We start from the raw sequence: 23,056 nt of genomic DNA on the forward strand, positions 1-23,056 counted from the left end.
CTGTGGTGGTAAAAATAGAAACAAATCAATTCAAGTAATCCTTTTGCAAATTAAAAATGAGCATGACTGATTGCAGGGCTCATTAAAATTAGATATTAATTCTTCTTGAGGAATACAAGTGAATGTACTATTCTGGTTGATATCCTCATATGGAAGAGTGTAGATTTTAAAAAAATATTATTACTGGCATTTTAAGCCAAATTAAACTTAAGTATTTTCATACCATTATGACTTTAGGATCTTTGATAGCAGGATGTCCAGATAAAATACTGACTGTAATTTTGGGTTACACCTAGTAGAGTATAAATATCTCTTAGCTTATGAAGCTTAGGAAGAAACTCTGACCCGTGCATATTTTCTACATTGTTTATTTAGTCCCAAGTATTTTCAAAAATTTCTATCATGCTACTTTCCCCAGACCAGGCTAATGTTCTTTTGGGGGATACTACACTGACCTATTGTTTAAAACAACACTTATAATCTAGCAAGGCACATGTCAACAGGGCTTTAGGTTGAAGCCAAACCTGGAAAGTATTTTTCAAACAATCTTATCTCCATCCTTTCGGTAAGAAGAGAAACTCTTGAAAGCACAATGGGAAAATTGCATCGAGTGGGATGGTGGGTCCTATAAGGGTCCTACTACTCTCAGATTCTCGGAATGGAATGGATGGGAAGAATTAGTACAGCCTTCAGGTAGTAGCTATAGGTGCTAAAGCCTCCAGTGACCTTCACTGAGCTTTCTAATGTTAAGAGTCCGGCCTCTGCCAACCTTGAAGCAGCCGGCATCTGGCCTTGCTAGTGGTAGCTACAAAGAGCCGTTAGGCTTAGCTGATCATCACTGGGTGAGGAGGTGTCAGGATCACTGTAGATCTGAGTCAGGGCTAAACTCAGGATTTCTTTCTTTTCTTTGTAAAACCGCAGTTCTTGTCCCGCTTTCCTGGCTTCCTCCAACTCCCTCAGGGCCATCCGGAGCTCTTGAGAGAGGATTCCTGGTGACTCCTTTTCCTTCATGATCCAGTCCAGGGCCATATGACTGCGCATCTTTTCATCTAGGGAATACTGGGAATAGTAGGAGATGACTTCCTGGGAGCCAAGAAGACAAAGTCCAGAGTGTCAGTGAAGAGCAATAAAGGCACCTGTGTTCATGGCCTTCCAACATCTCATTTCCTTTGTTTCTGCCACCCCCCACATTCATATCCATAGGAGTTTTGCCAACAACTGGACCTCTCTGATGTTCACAAACTGAAGGCAAATCTCAATACATATTTCTTAAAACAGTTGAAGGGCTAACCTGGTCAAGCAAAGCAAGGTCACTTCAGGTTGAGTCAAAACATTCCCACCAAGAATGACTCAAAAATGTTCACAGACAGAACTCTGACCTTGCTAGAAAATGTCTTCGTTCAAAAATACATTCCTTCATTCATGAACATCACCTCGTTTTTTATTTGAACTCTTCTGCCCAGCTCTCCTTCAGCAAGACAGAGAGACAGAAAAAATTATATGGAAGGATTAGGGAAGAATTTGGTTTGGTCACACCCATTGCAGAGAGCAGGAGGCTTTGAGTCAGGACAACGCTTAGAAACAAGGAGAATCAACTTCCTAACTGCTGTGTTGTTAACATAAGATAGATGGCAGTCCAAATGGTTCACAGAAATTACAGAAAAAACTTTAAAAGTGTACTGTGGAACGTAGGCATTATTGGTATCATAATGGTACCTTCATGTACATTCTCTTTTCTGTTAATAATTCAAAATTAGTCACTACCTGTCAATTCTCATGTGAAAAATTTCCCAATGCATCATAACATCATGTATAGGTTTGATGGATACACTTTAAGAAGATCTTGTAGAGGGGATGCATTGCTTATTTTTATTTTCAGGAACATGTGGTATTTATTTATGACCTTAACAAATTAAAAACAACCATGGAAAAGTGTTTATAACCAACCCAGTGAATTTCAAAGGCCTTTTATAAAATCAAAGGAAAAGAAAAAATAGCCCAAGCCATTGTCAACTACTCATTTCTTTTCCATCCTTGACATTTTGAAAGCCAGACTTTCTAACCAGAGAACAACTAAAAACTCCTGGGGCTGCAGTAGATGGAAAACTCTTATATCCACCCACATCTAGCTGACTAGTAGAGGCTTTATTCCTCACACAAATTCCTGTTAGCAAATTCTAAAAAAAAAAAAAAAAAAAAAGTCATTTTTCAAAGTCTACTGGTGCACAAAGGAAGGATAAATCTTGGAGGATAGTAGGTGAAAACTGTTAAAGACACAGGAAGGGAATTGCCTTTGCCATTAAAAAAGAGGGGGGAGGATGCTTCTTATAGGATTATATATATCTTATATAGTGAGACGTTTCTGAAAAATAAAGAAGAAACTTCTAAACCAAAAAACTGAAGTGACTGAATGCCCAACATTATAATCATTTCTGTTGTCTTTTGGGGACTTCTGGTGGGTGTAAGAAAAATCCTCCAGCTGCAACCAACTTTACCACTCTTCAGTAAGGAGGTTCAGAAGCAGTGCATTCTCAAATTTATTTCTGCTTGGAGAGTAGAAGAGGGCACAAATTCTATGGTGGGGCAGGTGCGTAGAGAGATTCAGCATTTGACTTAGAAACCAAGTCTAAAAGATCTCTCCATTCTGGCATTTAGTATAGGTATCAGTCCTACATGCAGGCAACATTCTCCTTAGCATATTTGGTCAGTCTCTGGCTCAAATGGACTGTTTTTCATGTATCCTCTGCTCTACTAGATAGAGTACCAGATTTAAAGAGAGAAAAATCCAAATAAAGGAAATCTAGGAAGACAACAAGCCATCTGCTCAGTCCATAGGACATAAATTCGTTCTCAACTGGAAAGTCTCACCTGTCGGGAACACTTTGTTTCACGAAGGGCTTTTAGGCTTCCATTCCAGTGCAGTAGTTGGAAAATGGTCATCAGCTCCTGAAAAACCCAAACACTTGCCATTACTCTCAAAGCAGAAATGTAAAACAAAGTGTGAAAGCTGGGCATAACTCTGATTGCAACTATCTCAGGGAAATAGAATATACAATATCAATGGAACACTTTAAGACTTTTCAAACACCAGAGTCCTCCAAGCTTCTGGAGCATTCTTCCTTCCCCCCTCTATTATATTAATATTTGCACAATAAAATGACTAAGATACTAGTTGACAAGTATCTTTCAACATTAAAAGTACATATGCTTGGGGCGCCTGGGTAGGCTCAGTCAGTTAAGCATCAGACTCCATTTTGGCTCAGGTCATGATCTCAGGGCTATGAGATAAGAGTCATGCTTTGGGCTCCCACTGAGCATGGAGCCTGCTTAAGATTCTCTCTCTCTCTACTCTTTCTCTGCCTCTTCCCCCAACTCTCTTAAAAAAAAAACAAAAAACCAAAAACAAAAAAACCCCATATTCTCTAACAATTTTAACCCAAGAAGTTATCTAAATAAACCAGCACATCTCAGAATAATGTATAGGCAAAGTTATTCACTGTATTGTTTTTTAGAATTGCCTGAGGCTGGGAATGTTTTAAATGCTAGTTTTTATTTGTATTTATTTCTAAAGATTTATTTATTTATTTAAATAGAGAATCCTCCACTCTGATCCTCTTCAACACAGTGTGTCACTGAGAACAAGATATAGAAAAGGAAAAGGAATAATAACCTACTTTGCTTTCAACCTGGCTCTTCTTGGGCCTGGAATTACAAATGTTTAAGTGATGTACTGACAGGTACTGACTGATGTGCCTTATGTCTTAGCTGACACTGATTTTCTATAAATGAGCATCAACAGGCCCGGCAACAGCAAAGATTCTGACTTTTGTTTCTTTTGCTGTAAGTTCCATACCATTCCAGAAACAGTGGGCAGTTTTGACCAGCTGGGGAAACTGCCATTGACCAAGCGAGAACCTCCGCTTTTAGTTTACAGAATGGGTACAGTTTTCTGATTGTAAGGCAGAGAATAAATTTAGTATTTTCCCAGCTGATTCCGGTTCCTGTATCTAATTAGATAGCGTCAGCTTGAGGTGGACATTGTCAAATTTTTCTTTAAAGACCTATTCATTTTAGGAAGAGTGTGTGCATGAGTGAGGGGAGGAGCAGAGGGAGAGAATTTTCAAGCAGACTCCCCAGTGACTGTGGAGCCCAATGTGGGTCTCCCTCCATCTCACCCATGAGGTCATGAACTGAACAGAAAACTGAGTCAGATACTTAACCGACTGAGTCACCCAGATGTTCAAACGCTCATTTTTAAAGGAATAGTTTTAAAAAGGATGATACTGAAGAGTAGCAGAATTTGCTGCCCAAAAATAAGAGTTCAGGACATGGCACCCCAAAACATGCCACTTTGGTATATTAATTATTTTAGCACTGGAAAAGCACTGGAAAAACAGCAAATGAAAGGAAAGGCTTTCTCTGAACTCTGCTTATCTGCCTAAAGACACATCCTCCAAAAGGAACCCAATTATGAGAAATTCCCTCCTGAGGAATTTCATCAACCAGGGAACATTGACTCATCACAGAAGACACAGACCAACATAACTGCCACCTATTCTTCTAAGGGTCCATTCATCTTTCTTAAAAATCATTTACTATCCCCTAAGAGGCCTACACCCCCCTCCTCTTTCCCTGTTAAGATGGTATTTGATCCTAAATTCCAAGCCGCCACAGAAAGATACTATTTCACCCTCAGTATCTCTCATGTATACATGAAGAATATGTGTCAATAAACTTCCATTTTTCTTCTATTAATCTGTCTTTTATTACAGGAGTCTCAGCTAAGAGGGTACAGGGAAAATTATTTTTCCTCCTCTACAATACATTCATACCACTGAATCCTTTCATTCACAGAGAAAGGATGAGAAGGCTCTCTAGGTTTTAAAATAATCTCTATGATGTGGTGTTAAAAGAAAAGCGAGGTCCACAAACATATACTGTGCACTTAAAAAAGAATAGAGAATCTCTATAAATATTTGTTTGTAAGTGCCTATGTGAGTTTTGGCAAGATACAAAAGAGCTGGGCAACATAATTGTCTCTGGGATGGGAACCGGAATGCCTGTGGGGCAGGAGTGGGAGGGAGACCTCCCTCTGACATTCTTTCGTACCTTTTGAGTTTTGAATCACTTGACAATATTATATATTAAAGAAAACCATTTAAATTTTTTAAAAATTCAGCCAAAAAAGTATATCTAGATAACATATAATGGACAAGCTACAGAAACTGTAAAATACTCCTATGCTTATAAGTTCAGTCAAGAAAATCCTGAAACAGTAGATAGGTTGAACTGACATTAAAACCAATCCATAGTTTTCACATCCAATGGCCAGGGCTGAGCAAGGCATTAAGCTTCTAGCAGCCTTTCCCTTCATCATATTAAGGGCAAGCCAAACTGTATAAATACTGAAGATTTTATTTTCCTAATGTGATTAGAAGTAGCAGTCTTCTATCTGCATCTTTTTTCTTTTTTGGTCAGAGAGACATCTATTGTGGATTAACAGCATAAACCACATACACACAATACAATTAAGGAAATTCTTGGTCGTGACACTAGTTATGAAAATGTACCATCTAGACAGTTGTCCTACTGACCATTCAAAAAAACGATTTTTATTGTCTTTATCTGTACATGCTCAGGAAAAAGTTTAAATTATGAAAATGAGGAGACTTAAGACATTCTGAGATTTCAGACATCTTAAAATTATTAGGTAAATTCTAAAGCTATAAGATAATCAGAAGAGCAAATACCATCATTCTTATGTCTGAAATTGCCAGTAGAGTATAATAGGGTTTTTTCCCCTTCTTTTCAGTTGGAGATTTTGTCTGTATTCCACTGTACAGTAAGCACTCAAAGAGCCCATAGAGACTTCAGTAAAAGTAAAATCATGTGTTTCCATTAATTAAAATGAGAAATGGATACCCGTGGAATTATTCCACCTGCCTCAAACAGAGACGCCGCCATCTGCCTAGGGTCCTGGGCCCACTGCCCAGGGAAGCCACCCCTCTCATGTCCTCTCTCCTCTACTTGTCCCTGCCCCAACCAAATTTGCACTTTGTCACATCACTATGATAATCTGGAAAAGTGAGAGTGGTTAGTTCTATAGCCAAATCTTATGTAATCTGCCTCTTACCCCTGTGCTTCTCATCAAAGTTACCCCAGTGACTCCTCAGGATAAATCTGTGCTGCCTTTCTCACTGTACCCTTTAAATCCACTCACTAAAGACTTTGCTGCCATAAAAATGAAAAGGATCACTTTTTATGTCCTGATAGGGAACAGTCTCTGTGCTATTACAGAACAGTCACTATTTCCAAATAAGACGTTTCTTTTCATTTAATGTTTTAAGACTTCCCTTGAATTTTGCATTCTAGTATATGTCCATTTTTAAAAATAATAAATACCACCTCCATTCCCCCATCTTCTCCTTAACCCAAGTTTATAATGATTAAACTCTGTATGACCCAGAACGATATACCGAGTTCTTCTGTGACTTTCAATAGCCATCTTGGTATTGTCCTGGTATTCTTGTGGCCCGGTTTGAGAAACAGCCTGCAGGGCTCTTAATTCCATCCTCTGACAATTATTGCCTTAGTAACATATTCTTCCTCCAATGTTTTCTAAGCTCTCATTCTTATCTATATATAGTAACCATTGCCCCCCTTCCAGATAAACCCCTGTCATTCCACCCAGCAGTCCTCCTAAGACTTTAGAACCCACAATTCTTCTATGAATAGAGCCAGAAACCATTCTCATGTCTCTTGGCAACCTACATCTCTCAAAAACTTGCCCACAGAGATTTGAACTGTTTTTGACTGCAGGAGACTCATCCCCCATATCTCTTCTGGCTTACCTAAATTCTCATTCCATCCCCAAAGAATTTTTCCTGCAGCAGTAACACAACTGCCTCTTCCTCAGTGTTGTTCTCTTTCCCAAAAATTCCACAGGGAAGATGACCTTATTTCTGCCTTCGTACATTATGTACCAATCTAGTTCTTGCCCTCTTCTGTAGAGATACTAATCTTACCATCACTATGTAAAGTATATTGAAATATTTCCATGTTCTTTCTATCCTACTTCTTTATTTCTCCTCATAATATCAAATTTACTATCCTCAGATAGTCCCGAAGCTGTACAAGTCCAGGTGAGCCCAGGAAATCCTTGTATGCTTCTCACTGATTCCATCGGAAATCCTTGCATTATTGTAGACTGGCAAGAAGGGGGCTGTGGACTTCTAGAAGGATTCATTCCCTAGTTTCACCATGAGTCCTTGCTGCCTGGTTTTCATCATTTTATCTGTCAAAGCCTTATCACTTAAAGGAAATCTGTTTGGTAAGTTATCTGTCCTGCTCCTCATTCATGGCTTTGAGCTGTGCTATTTGTTATGCACCTGATCTAGAAGACCAGGGAATCTGGGTAGGCGGACAGATAAACCAGAAGCTGGCCTATAGGCTGGGTTGGGACTAGGATGACGTGAGTGAAGCAAGATTTAAGGTGACTAATGAAAGTCCAGGGCCTTTAATTTCAAAATCTGTCTTTAGGGGCGCCAGGTTGTCTCAGTTGGTTAGGTGTCTGTCTTTGGCTCAGGTCATGATCCCAGGGTCCTGCTCAGTGGGGCATTTTCCCTGGCCCCACCCCCCCACCCCACCCCAGCTCATTGTCTCTTTCTCTCAAATAAACGAAAAATTTAAAACAAATTTTGTCTTTATTTAAAATTTTGATATTTTGTTTATGAATTTTTACAATTCATTTTGAGTTTTTAAAATATTGCATTATAATATTATCTTGATCACTGAATTTTTTGACACTCCTTTAAATTTTGTGCCTGAGGTGAATGCCTAACTCCTGTTACCCTAGTCTAGTCCCTTCTGGTGAGTCTCTGTCTCAGGGACAAGGCTGGCTTCTCACAGGATCCCAAGCTTGATTTCATGCTCCCCTGACTTGAAATTCTTAGTGATTCTTTAACAAAAGGCCCTGCATTTTCATTTTGTATGAGCCCCAAGGATTATGCAGCCAGTCCTGATCAGTAAAATAAATTTGAAATCAAATGGAGAAGCAAGCCTTGTGTTTTCTGCATTCAAGTTTCAGCTTTCCTGGTTCGATTTGTCATTCATTCAGTTTAAACCACCAACAGCTGGGCTCTGTCCTCATAGTGCTCCATGGTGTTGCCTCCTGTTAGGAAAAATGTTTGCCCTTTCAGCTACTTTGTGGGAAGAAAAGGCACTCTGCTTCTCTCTGGAACTTTGTCTGGGAGACTCGCTTGGTTCTGTGATTCATCAGAAATAAGAAAAACAAACACTGTAAATGGAGAACTTGAAAAACAGGTGGGCACCATCTCCCCACCCAAGAGAATGGATTTAAGAGGAAATTTGTTTATGGGATGAGGTTTTAAAAGGCGACCTGGAGAATTTAGCAAAGATGTAAATAAACAACTCGTCCTTGGACTGCATTAGGCTTCAGAATAAATATATTAACCAGCTTCAGTCAAAGTCCGCCTCAAATCTGACCTTGACAAGACCCAGTGGCTAGTGCTGTCGCCATCCCTCCCCCCAAACTTAAGGCAGTTTTGGGTATGGCAAAGCTACTCAGCTTCCCTCCCACGAAGTGAACGTAAGCAGAAGCCTATCACGTTTCCTCTGAGTGCTGCCTCCTTGACAGCCCCCCTGGAAAGCCTGCAGGCAGTCAGGAGACACCAGCCTTGTTTTTATATGGCATACTCATCCGTAGCTACATACAGACACACATCTATTACCCACCAGGGGTACTGAATTGCTGTGTCGGCTGCAAACAGCCCAGGTCTGTGGTCAATTCCCATTATGTGCAGAAACAAGCTGATGCATTTAACCCAGGCCACCAAGGAATGTGCCGGGACCCAGCAGGCAACCTAGAACTGGCGGAAGGAAAAGGGATGTGCTCCATGGCCCTCCTCCTGGGTTGCCAGCATACCTACTGGGGGAGTGAGTTTGGATTTTTCCTGCCCTCACATCTTCCTCTTCCTTTGTCCCCCATCCTGCTCCCAGCTTCTTTTATGAGAATTTATGAAGCATTTCCACAGTTTGATTCAAGTTATTATTTTACACATTTAAACACCTTACTACATAGACCACACAGAAAACATACAGCCCATCACAAGGTAATTAAGAATTACTAAAAGGTTGAGTAGAGCCATTCATAGTACTTGGACAAATTTTTAAGATTTATTTTTTTTTTAATCTTGCCTTCCCCTATCTTTGGCAGACTAACTCAATTGCATTCAAAAATTATTCTTAATTTTCTGAAAATAGCTATTAAATCACATACAAGCTATTACGTACCAGGGCAGGCAACTTTCATTTTATAATAAAAAAAGTGCAATATTCTTTTGTTGGGGTTGAGAGGGGAGGAATTAAAATAAATGGAGTTCTTCCTTGGGGAAATTACTAGACGCTTTATAAATATCATGTTGTATAAATTTCACAAAAATCCTATACAATGGGCATTATGATTTTTATTTTGTCAGTTTTTAAAAATCGGTGTTCTTTCACTTGTGTTATACTCCTCCCATTTGTTTTTTTCTCTGTTTGTCTTTAGTTCATTATGGGGAAAAGAATGGACCCTTTATAGCTCCACCCTTTATTCTACAGCAAGAGCCCTGAGATGTTTGCAGGGTGCTGCCTTGTCCTGATGTGAAACCTTTAAGTTACTTAAAACCTTAAGGTAAAGTTGTCAAGGGGATCCATGCGGTAGCCTTTGGCATTTCAAGTGACACAGTCCTTCAGAAGTATGTATAATAACAGCTGTCAATCTTCACTGAGTATTTACCATATGCCAGGAACTGTTTTGGACTCTTTCAATATTGTCCCATTTAATGCTCACAGTGGCACTGGGAGGTTGCACTAGTACTATAGGTCTCCCTAATTTACATACAATGAGGAAACAGATTTAGAGTTGAAAAGTAGAGCCAAGCTAAACTGGACCAGCCCACTTCAGAGTCTGGGCTCAGAATCACTGAACTCAAGCATTCCCCCATCTATTCCAGAGCTTAGGCTTTAGGGATATCTGTTCTCTTCAAACCCAAGGCAATCAACATCAAAGGTCAATGAGAACACTACCACTTAAAAAGAAAATTGAATGACCAAATGAAGAGGGAGTATTTTTGCTTCAAACAAGGGACTAATGGAGGAAAATCCTGATTTAAAAAAAAAAAAAATGGGCAAGAGGGACGTATCAACCCACAAAGTGGCTATGCTATTGCAGTCCAGAAAACAGTTTGAAAGGTATTTGAAGGCTGGTGGCTTCAGGGCTCAGATGAAACACTTGTAAATTACACCTGGATGAACATTTTGGTCCATAAAACTATATCTCTGATTGCTTCTGGGAATCTAACCTAAAATAATAGAAATACTGGGGACCGAGTCTCTTCATTATAACACTGTGTATTGATTCCTACTAGCATTTCGTAAATATGGATATTCAGCATTCCAGTTGTTTTTTTTCAGAGGGCACACATTTCATGCCCAATCATACTGAATTTTCATCTCCCCAGCCCAATAAAAGATAATAGTTGTGAATGTGAGCTCAGAAATCAGACTGTGGGGGTCTTTGCTCTGGAATTGACTAAGCTCTATGGCACACTACCCACAGTGATGACAAGGGGATAATAAATACTCATGTTTATCTTGAGTGTTGAGCTATGATATTTTTAAATGCTTATCCCAGTGAGCACAGTGTCAGAGAAAGTAAGCATTCAGTAAGTGTTGGGTATTATTATTCTTATTGTCAATGTTATTAAGATGGTCATTTAATTTGCAAAAATAGGTAGTGTGGTTTCTCAGGTCTATTATCATTTGTCAGCAGTGGATGAGCAGGGTTACAGTTGGCTGAATCTTTTGACCTAGTTAACAATGGGTGGTGGTAGATCTTGTTTAATGGAAATACCAGAACTGAGGGGGGCATTGTTTAATGTACGTTGCAGACAGCTTCATCTAAGACTTCTGAAAATTAAGAACCAAACGGTCACAGCCAACTCTTCAAACTGTTCAACTCAGCTTAAAAGGGGAACTTAGTACGGAAGGGCCAGTGAAATGTTACAGGGTCTTCAGATGGTGTTTTTCCCCAGCTGTTTCTTAGACTTAAGTGCTTTACTTCACTGCAAGAAAGCAAAGACTGTGCCTTGTTTGCTTGTTTGTTTTAGCCTCCTGAGGTGTGGCTAAGGGCTACCATGCTGGACTCAAAGAGGGTTAAGTTAAAATGATCAAAACACAAAACAACTAGGTTATCAGCACAGGAGACGTTAATGATAAGAGTGGTATTCTCCTAGGCTTCTGGATTGTACAGTAAGTCAGGTACCTGAAATTCCAGCATGGTCTTCCCCATGTTTGACTCCAGCATGTAGTGGTAGGCTCCAATACTGGTGCTCGGGTCATCCGCATCATCCAAAGTGCCCTTGGGAAGAAAGCAGAAAAGGAAAATATTATGGATTTTCCCTCTTCTTCTTTTGTGGTCACAAATTAATGCTGTGGCCCTAAGTGAAACTTCTATTATATTGACCCTTCAGGTATACATTCTACGACAGAGTCTCCAGTTGATTTGGGATAAAAATCCTTAATCTCACCTTGACTCAGGTAGAGGATTTTGTAATCCATTTGATCAATTGTCATTAGAAAGTTAACTGATCATATTCTTGCTAAAAGAATAATTCTCCCAAAGTAGAAATTCTTTTATCTTTGTACAAGGTTTTTGCTGTTGATGGGGGTAATGTTTGCATGATTGCCCTCTGAGGCTGCCTTCATCTATTATTTGAAATCTTGAAATGCTTGTTCTGATTTGATGGTAACCAGGCAAGATTATATAACCGGCAGGGAAAGAATTCTCTGGTTGTATGAACCATTCATATTTTACTGCCATGATTCTTAATGGGGGATTTTTATAATATGCTGGTGTTTGACATGGAGACGTGGATCTCGGTGTGTATTTTTTTCATTTCTGGACTACCTAATCTTTAGGAAACAACGTGGGTGGGTGACGAGTAGAAATGAAATTGCCCTTCAATTTGGTTAGGGGCAGGGGCAGTAAAAAAGCTAACACAAGTGCTGGATTGGCATTGGGGCCTACCCTGCAGGATCCCAGGGCCTTGGATTTCTGGGGAGGTAGGCAATGCCTTTGTGAGGCTGAACAAACAACTGCCAGCATCAGATAGCAGCAAATTTATAGCTTCTGAATGCAATAACATTAACATGCTGCTGTTGAAATATTTATGTTGGCTTTTTAAATATCCCAGAGGAAATCCATCCAGAAGCCTGCAAACCTTATATATTCTCTTCCCTTAGAAATTTCCATGAAAAAATGATAAATTGCATTTACACTGAGGGCCCCTCCCTGCTCCTGAGTAAATTCCACACATATAAATCAGGCATCATTTTCCTAACTTCTCTTCCTCAAAGGCCCTTGAAATTTACAGGGCAAGAAAATAAAAGCTTCCTTTCATCCTGACAGCAGATAGAGAACAGAGCTCCCCGATGTCTCCCTTTCAGGTCAACCATTCTCTGTCCCCTGCCCCTTCTCTTATCTCTCCTGTGGGTGACAAGAGCATTTATGAAGGGAAAAGGAAGAAAAGGGTCACTGCTAGTGTGACAATGTGTCCTTCATTTTCAGCAGCTTCTCCAAAATGACAGAAACTTTATAATCAGATTAAGGTAATCAGAGAATGTAAATCGAGATGGGGTTTATTCATGCTGAAAGCAAAGCCAGGAGGTGGCTAATTCCCTCAGTAATGCCAAGTTTCTGCCTTTGGAGGACACACAGGGAGACACCTGCCACAGTGGGAAACCAAGGCTTCCTCCATTATTTGTAGTTTGTAGGTAGCAAGTAGCAGAAGTTCTTAAATAACTCATGGGGCAAATCATTTATTCCTAGATTGCTGAGAAAATACCTAAATTTCTAAGAAGAGTTTTTGCTCTAATGCATTTTGCATTAACTATGTCCATTAACAGTAATTTTCTCTGAAAAAAAAATGTTCATCTCTCTGAAAGAATTAATACTAAGCATGATAATTCTAAGAACTAACAAATATTGGGCATATGACTTTTCCATGTCTAAGCAGTCAGCTTTTCCTTAAAAATACAGATTGCAGGACCCCCACACTGGCTGGGGAATTGATACTTTTATTAATGCACACTTAGGATAATTTTTATGATTAATAAAGTTTGGGGGAAAAATGAGCTAGTTTATCTCTAGATTAAGGCAGTATTCATTGCATGCATTTCCAGGCCCTAAAAGAATCAATACTTTTCAAACAGCAAACATTCAAATAAATTAGGATGGATCAAATTATCTATCTTGATTTAAAGTTTGATTAATGCTCATCCAGGGTAACTAAAAAATATTTCTGACATGGGGCAGAGGGAGCCAGCTCCAACTTCTTGATTTCCAAGCCAAGTGTTCATTTTGTTGAAAACCAATGATCTCATGGGTTAAAATTAACCCTGCACAATTTTGTTTGTTTGTTTTAAAAGTCTCTGCCCAATGTGAGGCTGAAACTCACGACCAAGCCAGCCAGTCTTCCCAAACTTGCACAATTCTTGAAGAATTTGTTCACTTTAGTATTTCCCCAGATGCAAATGCCTCTGTGCTTTAGTACCCCCAGCTCTCTACCCTAGTAGATACTCACACTGGTGGAGGCAACTGCTTCCTGTACACTCTCCATAATGAATTCCTTAGTGATCCTTCGAGAGGGCAGCTCATTGAAGAGGGAGTTGATGAGGGCCACTTTCGCTGCATCTCTCCTGGCCTCAGCTCTACTTAAGCAGCACTTGAGAAGGGAAGGAGAAAAGGAATCATTACAGGATACAGCATCTCACCATTTTTGTCACTGCCTCAATGGATTTCTGGATGCTTTCACTCATACGTTTACTCTCTGCACCTATTCTCTCTTACCCATTGCTAATACCCTGAAGATAGTGTAGATTTTCTTTCTGCCCTAGAGTCCATGCAAATGTCTTAGTTTGGGTCTTCAAATGATTTTTGTATTCTCTTATAGTCTTTGAATGTTATGTTTTGCACCAGAGACTTTGCATACTGTTGATAAATAATAATAAAATTAATGAGTCACTATTGTGTACTTGACGATTACATTCATTTTCAAGACCTTCCTCAAATTCTTATTTCAGAGGGAAAAAATGTAAGGAAAGAAGGGAAATATATATTTTTAAAACAATAATTAAGAACACAGGTTCTGGAGTCAGACTGCTCAGATTCAGATCCCAACTATGGTACTTATTAGCTGGAAAACTGAGCAAGTTATTCTGTGCCTCAATATCTTCCTCTGTAAATGGGAATAACAGTAATGTCTATGTCATCGGGTTGAAGACAGATAACAATTATTTAATATACATGAGGCGCTGCGAATACCTAGCACATGGTAATACTCTAGGGGACTATCCCATTCTTTTTTTTTTTTTTTTTTTGTATCCCAGTCTTATATGTACTCATATGTCCAGGTCAGGACAAAGGAGCTACCGTCAAAATCTATTGTTTGGGCTTTTCCAGCATTTATCCCCCACTTTTCCTCTAATAACAGTTCCTTGAGCTTCTTGAGGACCATCCTTTCCACCTTGCTGTCAGTCCACACAGTTTGGGTGGGACATGCTCCATTTGGCCTTTCTGGAGTTAGGAACCATAGGCAGACTATGATTCGCAACTCATTAAAAAAAAAAAAAAATCTCCTAAAAGGAATATTGTACTCCATTCTCCTAACCTGGCTTTCCAATGGCTCACTTGGGTCTGCTCAGTGTATCCTGATTCTTTTCTTTTCCTTTCCTTTTCTTTTCTTTTTTCTTTTCTATTGTCTCTTTTGTTATCAACTACAACTCCTCTTTTCAAATTCTGGCTTGACATGGATCCTGGGGGTCCAGATAGAGGGATGAAACCCTAATGAGAACTGCACTGTCCTTGGAGCCCACTCCTACTAGAGGATGGGATGCCATTTCTCCTACAGGTTCCTGTGAACTGCCAAGGGTCCTAGACCCTACTCTAAAACTCCTGGTAGGAAACAAGCCCCAGGAAGAGAAGCACAGGCTCAGGTCCTGGCCAACATGTTAGACTGGCGCCCCTGGCTCTGCTACTTAGTGATGGCGAGACCCAGACATGCTGAATTTTGGAACTTATTTCCTCACTGGACAAATGGGGAGGCCAGGCTCTCTGATCTCTAGGACTCCTATCACCTAAAAAGCATGATTCTTAGAATCAGTAGTGTTTGGTGACCGATAAGAAAGAATAGGGCAAGTACCAGAGATCTCATTTTATTCTCCCATTTTGTAGCCTCAAGGACTCTAACTCCCCTGGGAAAAAGCCAAACCCCCTCCATTTGCTTCCACACCTCCCTATCTCTACTTTATCTGCCCCACACTGACCATCTCTGTGCTGACCAAGGAATGCTCCAAACTCATGTTCTTGTATCCTCTAGGGGTTGGCCTCCCCTCTCTATGAACTCTGTATGAGTCCCCTGAGATCAGGCCCCAGCCCCCTCTGATTTTCTCACTTCAACCTCCCTCTTTGGACAGTAATGATCCCCTACTTGACTACAGATTACCTCTTCCTGCCCCTCAGCTAACCTCCAGGCCTGGGTAGGGCCACTTCTGTATTTCTGGAGCATTCTCCACAGTGCCTACTCCCAGGATCAGCATTTGGAAATGCTCACACGTGTTTAGTATTCAGATGAAATAATGACAAGACTTCTGAAATAGGAACATGACACCAAGGAGGACGGGAAAAACATGTGTCAGTAGCCTAACAAAACAGCGATTATACACAGCAATTTTAATTTACAACACAAAGAGAGTTCCAATATTTCCTTTTTAAAAAGAATGGTGCTAAAGTTCTAAAATGTATGTGAAAGTGGTTTGGGGTTTTCCTCTTAGAGTTGAATGACAAGGGAGAAGGCTTTGGGGGTCACTTCAGGTGGCAAAAGTCATTGAAGATTTAGACCTCTTCCAAAGTTTAGGACACTTGTATTAAATTAGGGGGATCTGCACAGGTAGTTTGGGTTTGCCTTATGGACTTGGGATTTATGGGATTTATATCTGAGTTGGCAGGCTTGCAATGAAGCTCAAGTGCCACATCTTCCAGAAAGTTTTCCATGACCACTCCCAGGGCCAGGGTGGGAGGATCACTGTCCATGAGAGGCATTCACCACACTGCTATGTAATTATCTGCTAGTACTCTGCCCCATAACCCTGGGCTGTGAGCAGTCTAAAGGCAGAGTCTGTGACTAAGTCATTTTTGTGTCTCTGTACCTGAAATACAGTTTGTTGAGTGAATAACTGAATGCAGCCTAGAAAATTCAAACACAAGTCATTAAGGTACCTGATAAAATGTTCAAGAAATCCTCATAAAGATAATTAAATATATATACTTATTATTAAAATAATCCCATTTCAATATACCTTATATGGTACAAATAATGTAGTAATATAAAAATATATTAATATGTGAATTTCAGAGGGATAATTGACCATTAAGTTCAGACAGTCTAGGATTATTATTTTTGCCTGAGCGTTGGCTGTGCTTATTATTCTTTGAAAAAAATCTGTTTCCCATGAAAAAGCAAACAATGTTTTTTGCAAATATTACCTGACATCTGTAGGAGTAGCTCATTTTAATAGGAATTTGCTTTATGAAATCTACAATAGAGTCATTGGGGTTTTAGAGTTTAGAGAATTAGATTCAGATTTGGGCAGTCCTAAGAAACTTCATACACTATCTAAATAATAGCAATTTAAACCATCTTTCATAGAGAGAGACCTAGTAAACACTACTTAGATAAAAGAAGCTATCTATTTTAAATAAGACCAACTAAGTAGTAGATCAAAGGCGCCACATATATTTACAACCAAATGGCACTGCTTCTGAGATCAAAGTACTGCTGGGCTGAGAGAACAGAAGAGCCTTTTCCCAGAAAGCATGAAAAAGGACTTCGGAGACCTAACCAATATCAAGATTTTAAAGCAGACACATGTCTTTACTTATTTTATTGTTCCAATGTACAGAATCTTTGGTTAAAATGGGGGAGAAAATGTACCAATTAATAAGTACATAAAATAAAATAAATTCTGAACCATCAAAAGGCTTTTCTTGCTATTGTTCTTTGCATTTCTGAAAGACAAGTACTTCAAAATGCCTATAATGTTAACCAGCCACTTTCTTCTAAAATTTGGAGCTACAAATCCAAGCCAGTAAAGGCTGCATATTTTTCTTTAGGGATCTTTAAATGGGATGTCTCAAACCATAAGGGTCCGCACTTGGGCAAGAAATTTAGCCAAAAGCAATCCACTTGGCAAATCTAAATCAGAGTGTGGATTCTGCTGTAAGAACAGGCACCATTAGAATTACCACCAGTAGGAAATTCTGCAAGAGAATAAAATATGGTAAGTGACAGGACATTTTATTGATGTGTCCAAACTGGTCATCAAAGAGTTTAGTTGGGGAATGAGTGAAGTATGATGTTATTTCAAAGCAACTTCCTGCTAGAATTGGACTTCCCAGGTTGTATGGTTTATTCTTGCTGTTTTTCAGCCAGACCTCAATCATAAATACAGATTTGTAAACCGTGCCTTATCCACTAACCATTCTTACTTGTTAATATAGAGAGACAACTTCTGTCCTTTGCACTTTGTTAAAGTGCAGAGCTGCAATATTTAATAGTTGAAATTTTACTAAAGTCAGCTGTGGATTTCTTAGGCATGTGGATCCACATGCTTTTCAAGAGGCTAGTAGACCCCACTCAGACATTTATCTTGATGCTCAGATGCCTTTCATTTGCTGGTACATTATAAACCACCATAATCATTTCAAAGCCTCCTGGTTCTAATCTAAAATTAAAGCAAAAATAAAAGATTAAAAAAAAATAAAAAAGTGTTTGTGGCATTGCTGAGGAAAACTATTTAAAGGCAGCAGCAGTAACCAGCCCCGAGACAGCTCCCTGGGATCTCTGCTCTTGGCATTCATGCCCTTATGCAGTCCCCTCCCATACTATGCTACAGCTGGTCTATGTGACCAGTAGAATAGGACAGAGCTTAGCTTATGTCACTTTCAATATTAGGTTATAAAAAGCACGGTGGCATCTGTCTTGGTAATAGTTGATTTCTCTCTTAGATAGCTTGCTCTGGGAAAAGCCCACTACTGTGTTGTAAGCAGTCCTACAGAAAGACACACGTGGTAGGCAACTAATGCCTTCTGCCAACAGGCATCTGAGTGAGATTGAAGCTGATCCTCCAGAACTGATCAAGACTTCAGGTGACTTCAGCTCCAGCTGACAGCTTGACTACAACCTCCGGGAGACCCTGTGCCAGAATTACCCAACTAAGCTGCTTCCAGGTTCCTGATCCCCAGAAACAATAGGAGACAATGAATGTAAGTTTTGAGGCAATTTGTTACCCAACCATATAGCATGAATACAAAGGCATTTCTCTTTGTTGTCCTTATTTTGCGATGAAGAAACAGGTTATATCTCAAGGTCATACAACTTAAAAAGTGATGAAAAAGGGGTGCCTGGAAGGCTCAGTCAGTTAAGCCTTCAACTCTTGATTTCAGCTCATGTCATGATCTCAGGTTGATCTCACAACCCTGAGATCAAGCCCCACATCGGGCTCCATGCTGAGCATGGACCCTACTTAAGATTCTCTCTCTCTCTCTCTCTGTCCCCCCTCCTCTAAAAAAAGGTGACAAAAAAAAGAAAAGAAAAGAAAAGAAAAGAAAAGAAAAGAAAAGAAAAGAAAAGAAAAGAAAAGAAAAGAAAAAAGAGATTCAACCGCAGGCCTGCCTGACTTGAGAGCTCAGATTTTTGACTACTACACTATTCCACTATTCTGCTTATCACAGAAATGGTCACTCACCTTGGAATAGAGAGAATATAAAATCTCATAGCACTCCCCAAATCAATATAGTTTTTTTAGCTAAAGCTCCTACTTTGATATTCTGTGGGCCATTTTGACAAGACTTCAAAATTTTCTCCACCCATCCCCATCCGACAAATTCAACTTCATTCAGAATAAAAGTCCAAAGAAGAAGCAGCACATGGTGGCAAGCAACTGTGCTCAATGAGGAAGGCAATGTGCTGACAATTATTTTAATATCTGCTTCCCTTCTACTGTCCTTTCCATGCTTTACCTGGACTAAAGGGAGGAGGAAAATGGAAAGAGGTGTCAGCTATGATTACATGAGAAGATCAAATGTCATCCACTGTAGGAAATTTCTCTGCTGGCTGAACATGACCCATTGATTAAGTATGGGGCCAAAAGAATTTGGAATTTTACCACCTAAGATTGCTCAATAATTTTAAGAAGTGTTTGCTAACTCTTCAGGAGCAAAAGTCATTTAAATTAAAGTTCCTCAGCTCCATTGAATGAGAAATTATCTCAAGACCAGCTCATTCGTGCCTTATATTTCATTTTGCATGTTAGATCACTAACAAGCCACTAGGAGCCCATAGGGTACACTATGAAGATCATTGATAAACCTAGGCCAGGAGTCTGAACCAAGAGTTCAAAAGCTTTAGTGTTCATAGTAAAATCATCGCCTGGGGGGGATCCCTGGGTGGCGCAGCGGTTTGGCGCCTGCCTTTGGCCCAGGGCACGATCCTGGAGACCCGGGATCGAATCCCACGTCAGGCTCCCGGTGCATGGAGCCTGCTTCTCCCTCCGCCTGTGTCTCTGCCTCTCTCTCTCTCTCTCTCTCTCTCTCTGTATGACTATCCTAAATAAAAAAAATAAAAAATAAAAAAAAAATAAAATCATCGCCTGGGGGGAAATTGCTAAAAATGCACATTCCCAGGTCCTGATGTGACCACTTAATCAGTTTCTTTAGATGGAGTACATTGGGCACAGGGAGGATGTCTACACTTAATAAACTTTCCAGGTGATTCTGAGGCAGGGGAATCCAGGACTATTTTCAAAGTATTGCTCTAGCTTCTATCCCATTTCTAAATGTCAGTGGCAGAACCAGATTATGTGGGGCCTAAAGTTTATACAATTTGGGGAAACTTGAAATTTAAAAAGTTGGCATTGTGATTTGGAAGGAGCCTGAGCAGAAGCTTCACTGGCTTCATGGTTGAAAAGGATAAGTCTCTCCTCTAATATACTATAATAGTCTATACACTTCTATCTTCTGTTCACCAAAACAACTAATTGCCCCACACAAACGAATTCTAATACACCAGCTGGGCGTCCTACAATTTTACATAATTCTTAAACAACCTGCCTGGAAATAGCATCACGTCCCACAGAGGAATGGCTCTGTCCTACAAGACTGCCTCCACTTCAGATATCAATAGCAACTCCAGGTTGCCACCTTGGTTTCTGATCAACCAGCTAAAAATAAGTAGTTCTGATGACCCTCTCCTCTTGTTCTACCATTTGCTAGAACAACTCACAGAACTCAGGAAAATGGTTCACTTACTACTTTACTGGTTTATTTGTAAAGGGATACAACTCAGGAACAGCCAGAGGAAAAGATGAATAGTGCGTAAGTGTGGGAAGAGACTCAGAGCATGATGCCCTTTCTAGGTGCACCACCCTCCCGAAACTTCCATATGTACACCAACCTAGAAGCTCTCCGAGTCCCAACACATAAGCTTTTTATGGAGGTTTCAAAATATAGGCATGGTTGATTAAATTTTTGGCCATCAGATTAAGTCAATCTTTAGTCCCTCTCCTCTCCTAGGAGGTCAGATGCTAGGGTGAAACTTTCAAACTTCTAATCATGTGATTGGTTCCCTTGGCATCCAGCCACCATCTTAGGGGCTTTTCAGAAACCACCTCATTAACATAAACTTAAGTGTGGTAGAAAGGGTTTGTTATGAATAATAAAAGATACCTTTTTCATTCTTACCACAGGAAATTCTAAGGGTTTTAGGAGCTCTGCACTGGGGACCAGGATAAAGACCAAATATATATTTTTTATTATAAATCACAATATCTACAACACCTTTCCAGAAAAATTTGGGGGTGATCATCCTTTAAAGTGTCTATAATACTTCTCTTTGGTGAACTACATTTTTATTGATTTCTAATTTAACTTTATTGTAGTCAAAAACACACTCTGAATTCAGTTCTGAAATTTTTTAAGACTTTTTTTTTTTTTAATGGCTCGGAATGTGGCCTACCTTCATGAATGTTCCATGTACACCTGGAAAGAATGTGCATATTCTACTTTTGGAGTTTGGTGTTCTATAAATTTCAATTGAGTTTTAAGTTGGGGTTAATAGTGTTCAGATTTTCTTCATTACAATGGTAAATCCACCTCTGCTGATATCAAAATGTTAATTTCTCACTAGTGAAATTGCCTCTACCCGAGAATCTAGGAAAGCAGTGTTTGGATTGAAAAAAAAAAAGTTCTTTATGACAGTTCCAAAATTAGGCCCTTAGGAAGTTTATAAGCACTGCTGACTTAATTGAGGTCTCAACTTTCCTTTCGTGCTCAGTAGTTTTTATTTCCTCCATGATAATTTTCCAAAGTGTGACACTGTAGAATGGCAAATTAATCAACCAAGATCAATTCGTGGGCCAGTAGTTTGTCCTGAAATAAAATAGTGACCTACCAACTTTTTAGGATGTACAGAAGTTCTTAAATTAAGTGAAATAAAATTTTGGTAGTCATGTATGTGTTATGAAAATAGAAATGCCTACTAAGAAGCTAGGTTTATTGTTAATTATTTATTAAATGCTTATAAAATTATTGACAAATGTGTTACTGTTCATAGAAACAGCTTCTAGTTAGACAGACAAAATTTATATTCTGAATGGTTACTACCCTGGTAACCTTCATTTGATTAATAATTTTCTCCATGTTTAGTATTAGGAAGTGGACAGAATGCATGTGTTGAAAGCTGTTTCTGGGGATGCCAAGGTTTTACTGTACATACATCTGACTACAGTGTATTCTACAGGAAAGCACTTGCAAAGACATTAATTTAAGTAAGTTTTCTCCATCTTAACAGACTTCTGGAGGTTTTTCATATTTGTATTTTAAGGACATCAAGAAAAAAAAAGGTTTGTAGCTCCAAAATGTATAAAACCAAGTAAGGCACACTTTACTCAGTCCCCTACCAATGGTCACCAAGAAGTTGAAAAACAGTCTATAAGGAATGAAGTTTTTGAATAAGAACAACAACATAGTAGCAAATGTGACAGATTAAATGTACATATGAACCCAAAGCTGAAGATGTTGTTCCCCCCAACCCCGCACCCCCAGGGGTCAAGGGCAGGTCAGTGTTATTTAGGTGGCATTTGCTCAATAGCACATATACTCCAGGGATCTCCTGAGCTGGGACTTTGCAGGTGGCAAAACCAAATAAACCGACTCTGCAAGAGGTGAGAATTCTTGCCCAAATCCTTTCAGCTGTCAAGTCTGTCATTCAGGTGGTTGGGAACATTTCGCCTTTGTGAATCAGAGTTCAAGTCTCAGCAAGTGACTTGCAGAGTTTGTGTGTATGGTCGGCCAGCTCTGGTCAGTGTCACCAACACCTCCGTTTCATCCTGACAGCAAGGCATCAGCACAAAGAATGCCGCAAGCCAGGCCTTGCTGCTAATTGTCCCCTTTTCAGTTTCTTAAGACCTTGACTGCCCTGGTCTTAGCATGAACATTTGCATGTGTTCCAATTTATCTAATTGTGGATATATTAGCATTCCCCCCCCCCCTTCCAGATGGTAATGTGAAAAAGGGCAACCGTTGAAACTTAGTCACCCAGGTTAATACTGTGTCTCTTTCTCCATAGGTCGGGCTGGCTACAAATATGTTGGGAACAATTTGGAGCTCTGTGTGTGCTGGGAATGGGGGTCTTTGCTAGGTATGGGGGAGGGGAGTGGTCTGGGAGTCCAATTTTCAGAGAAAACTCACCAGTTCCTGTCAACTGAAAGAAACGTTTCATGCACATGGTAGGTCAGAATGTTATTTTTATAATATAAACCACCTGGCCTCCTCCTCGTTTACCTCTGCCACAAATGCTATTCTACACACATACCTAGACCAACATCCCTGGTAACTATTACAAAACCATGTTGTGTTCTGCTCCTTGAGGTTTTTTCT

General features: G+C 39.7%; 1 protein-coding gene across 2 annotated transcripts in view; it reads right to left on the bottom strand.

The window, feature by feature from the left end:
• Nucleotides 1-352: 352 nt before the first annotated feature.
• The window catches only part of LIX1 (limb and CNS expressed 1), a 49,249-nt gene continuing 26,545 nt past the window's right edge, over nucleotides 353-23,056 (bottom strand). For both annotated transcript variants that reach the window (XM_055312871.1, XM_055312872.1), the window contains exons 3-6: nucleotides 13,647-13,787; nucleotides 11,327-11,422; nucleotides 2,869-2,946; nucleotides 353-1,083 (exon numbers count right to left, since the gene is read on the bottom strand). In XM_055312871.1, coding sequence (XP_055168846.1) covers nucleotides 796-1,083; nucleotides 2,869-2,946; nucleotides 11,327-11,422; nucleotides 13,647-13,787 — 603 coding nt within the window. In that variant the 3' untranslated portion in view covers nucleotides 353-795. The remainder of the gene's footprint in view (nucleotides 1,084-2,868; nucleotides 2,947-11,326; nucleotides 11,423-13,646; nucleotides 13,788-23,056) is intronic.

The sequence above is a fragment of the Nyctereutes procyonoides genome, unplaced genomic scaffold (assembly GCF_905146905.1).
Source record: "Nyctereutes procyonoides isolate TBG_1078 unplaced genomic scaffold, NYPRO_anot_genome, whole genome shotgun sequence".
Lineage (NCBI taxonomy): Eukaryota > Metazoa > Chordata > Mammalia > Carnivora > Canidae > Nyctereutes > Nyctereutes procyonoides.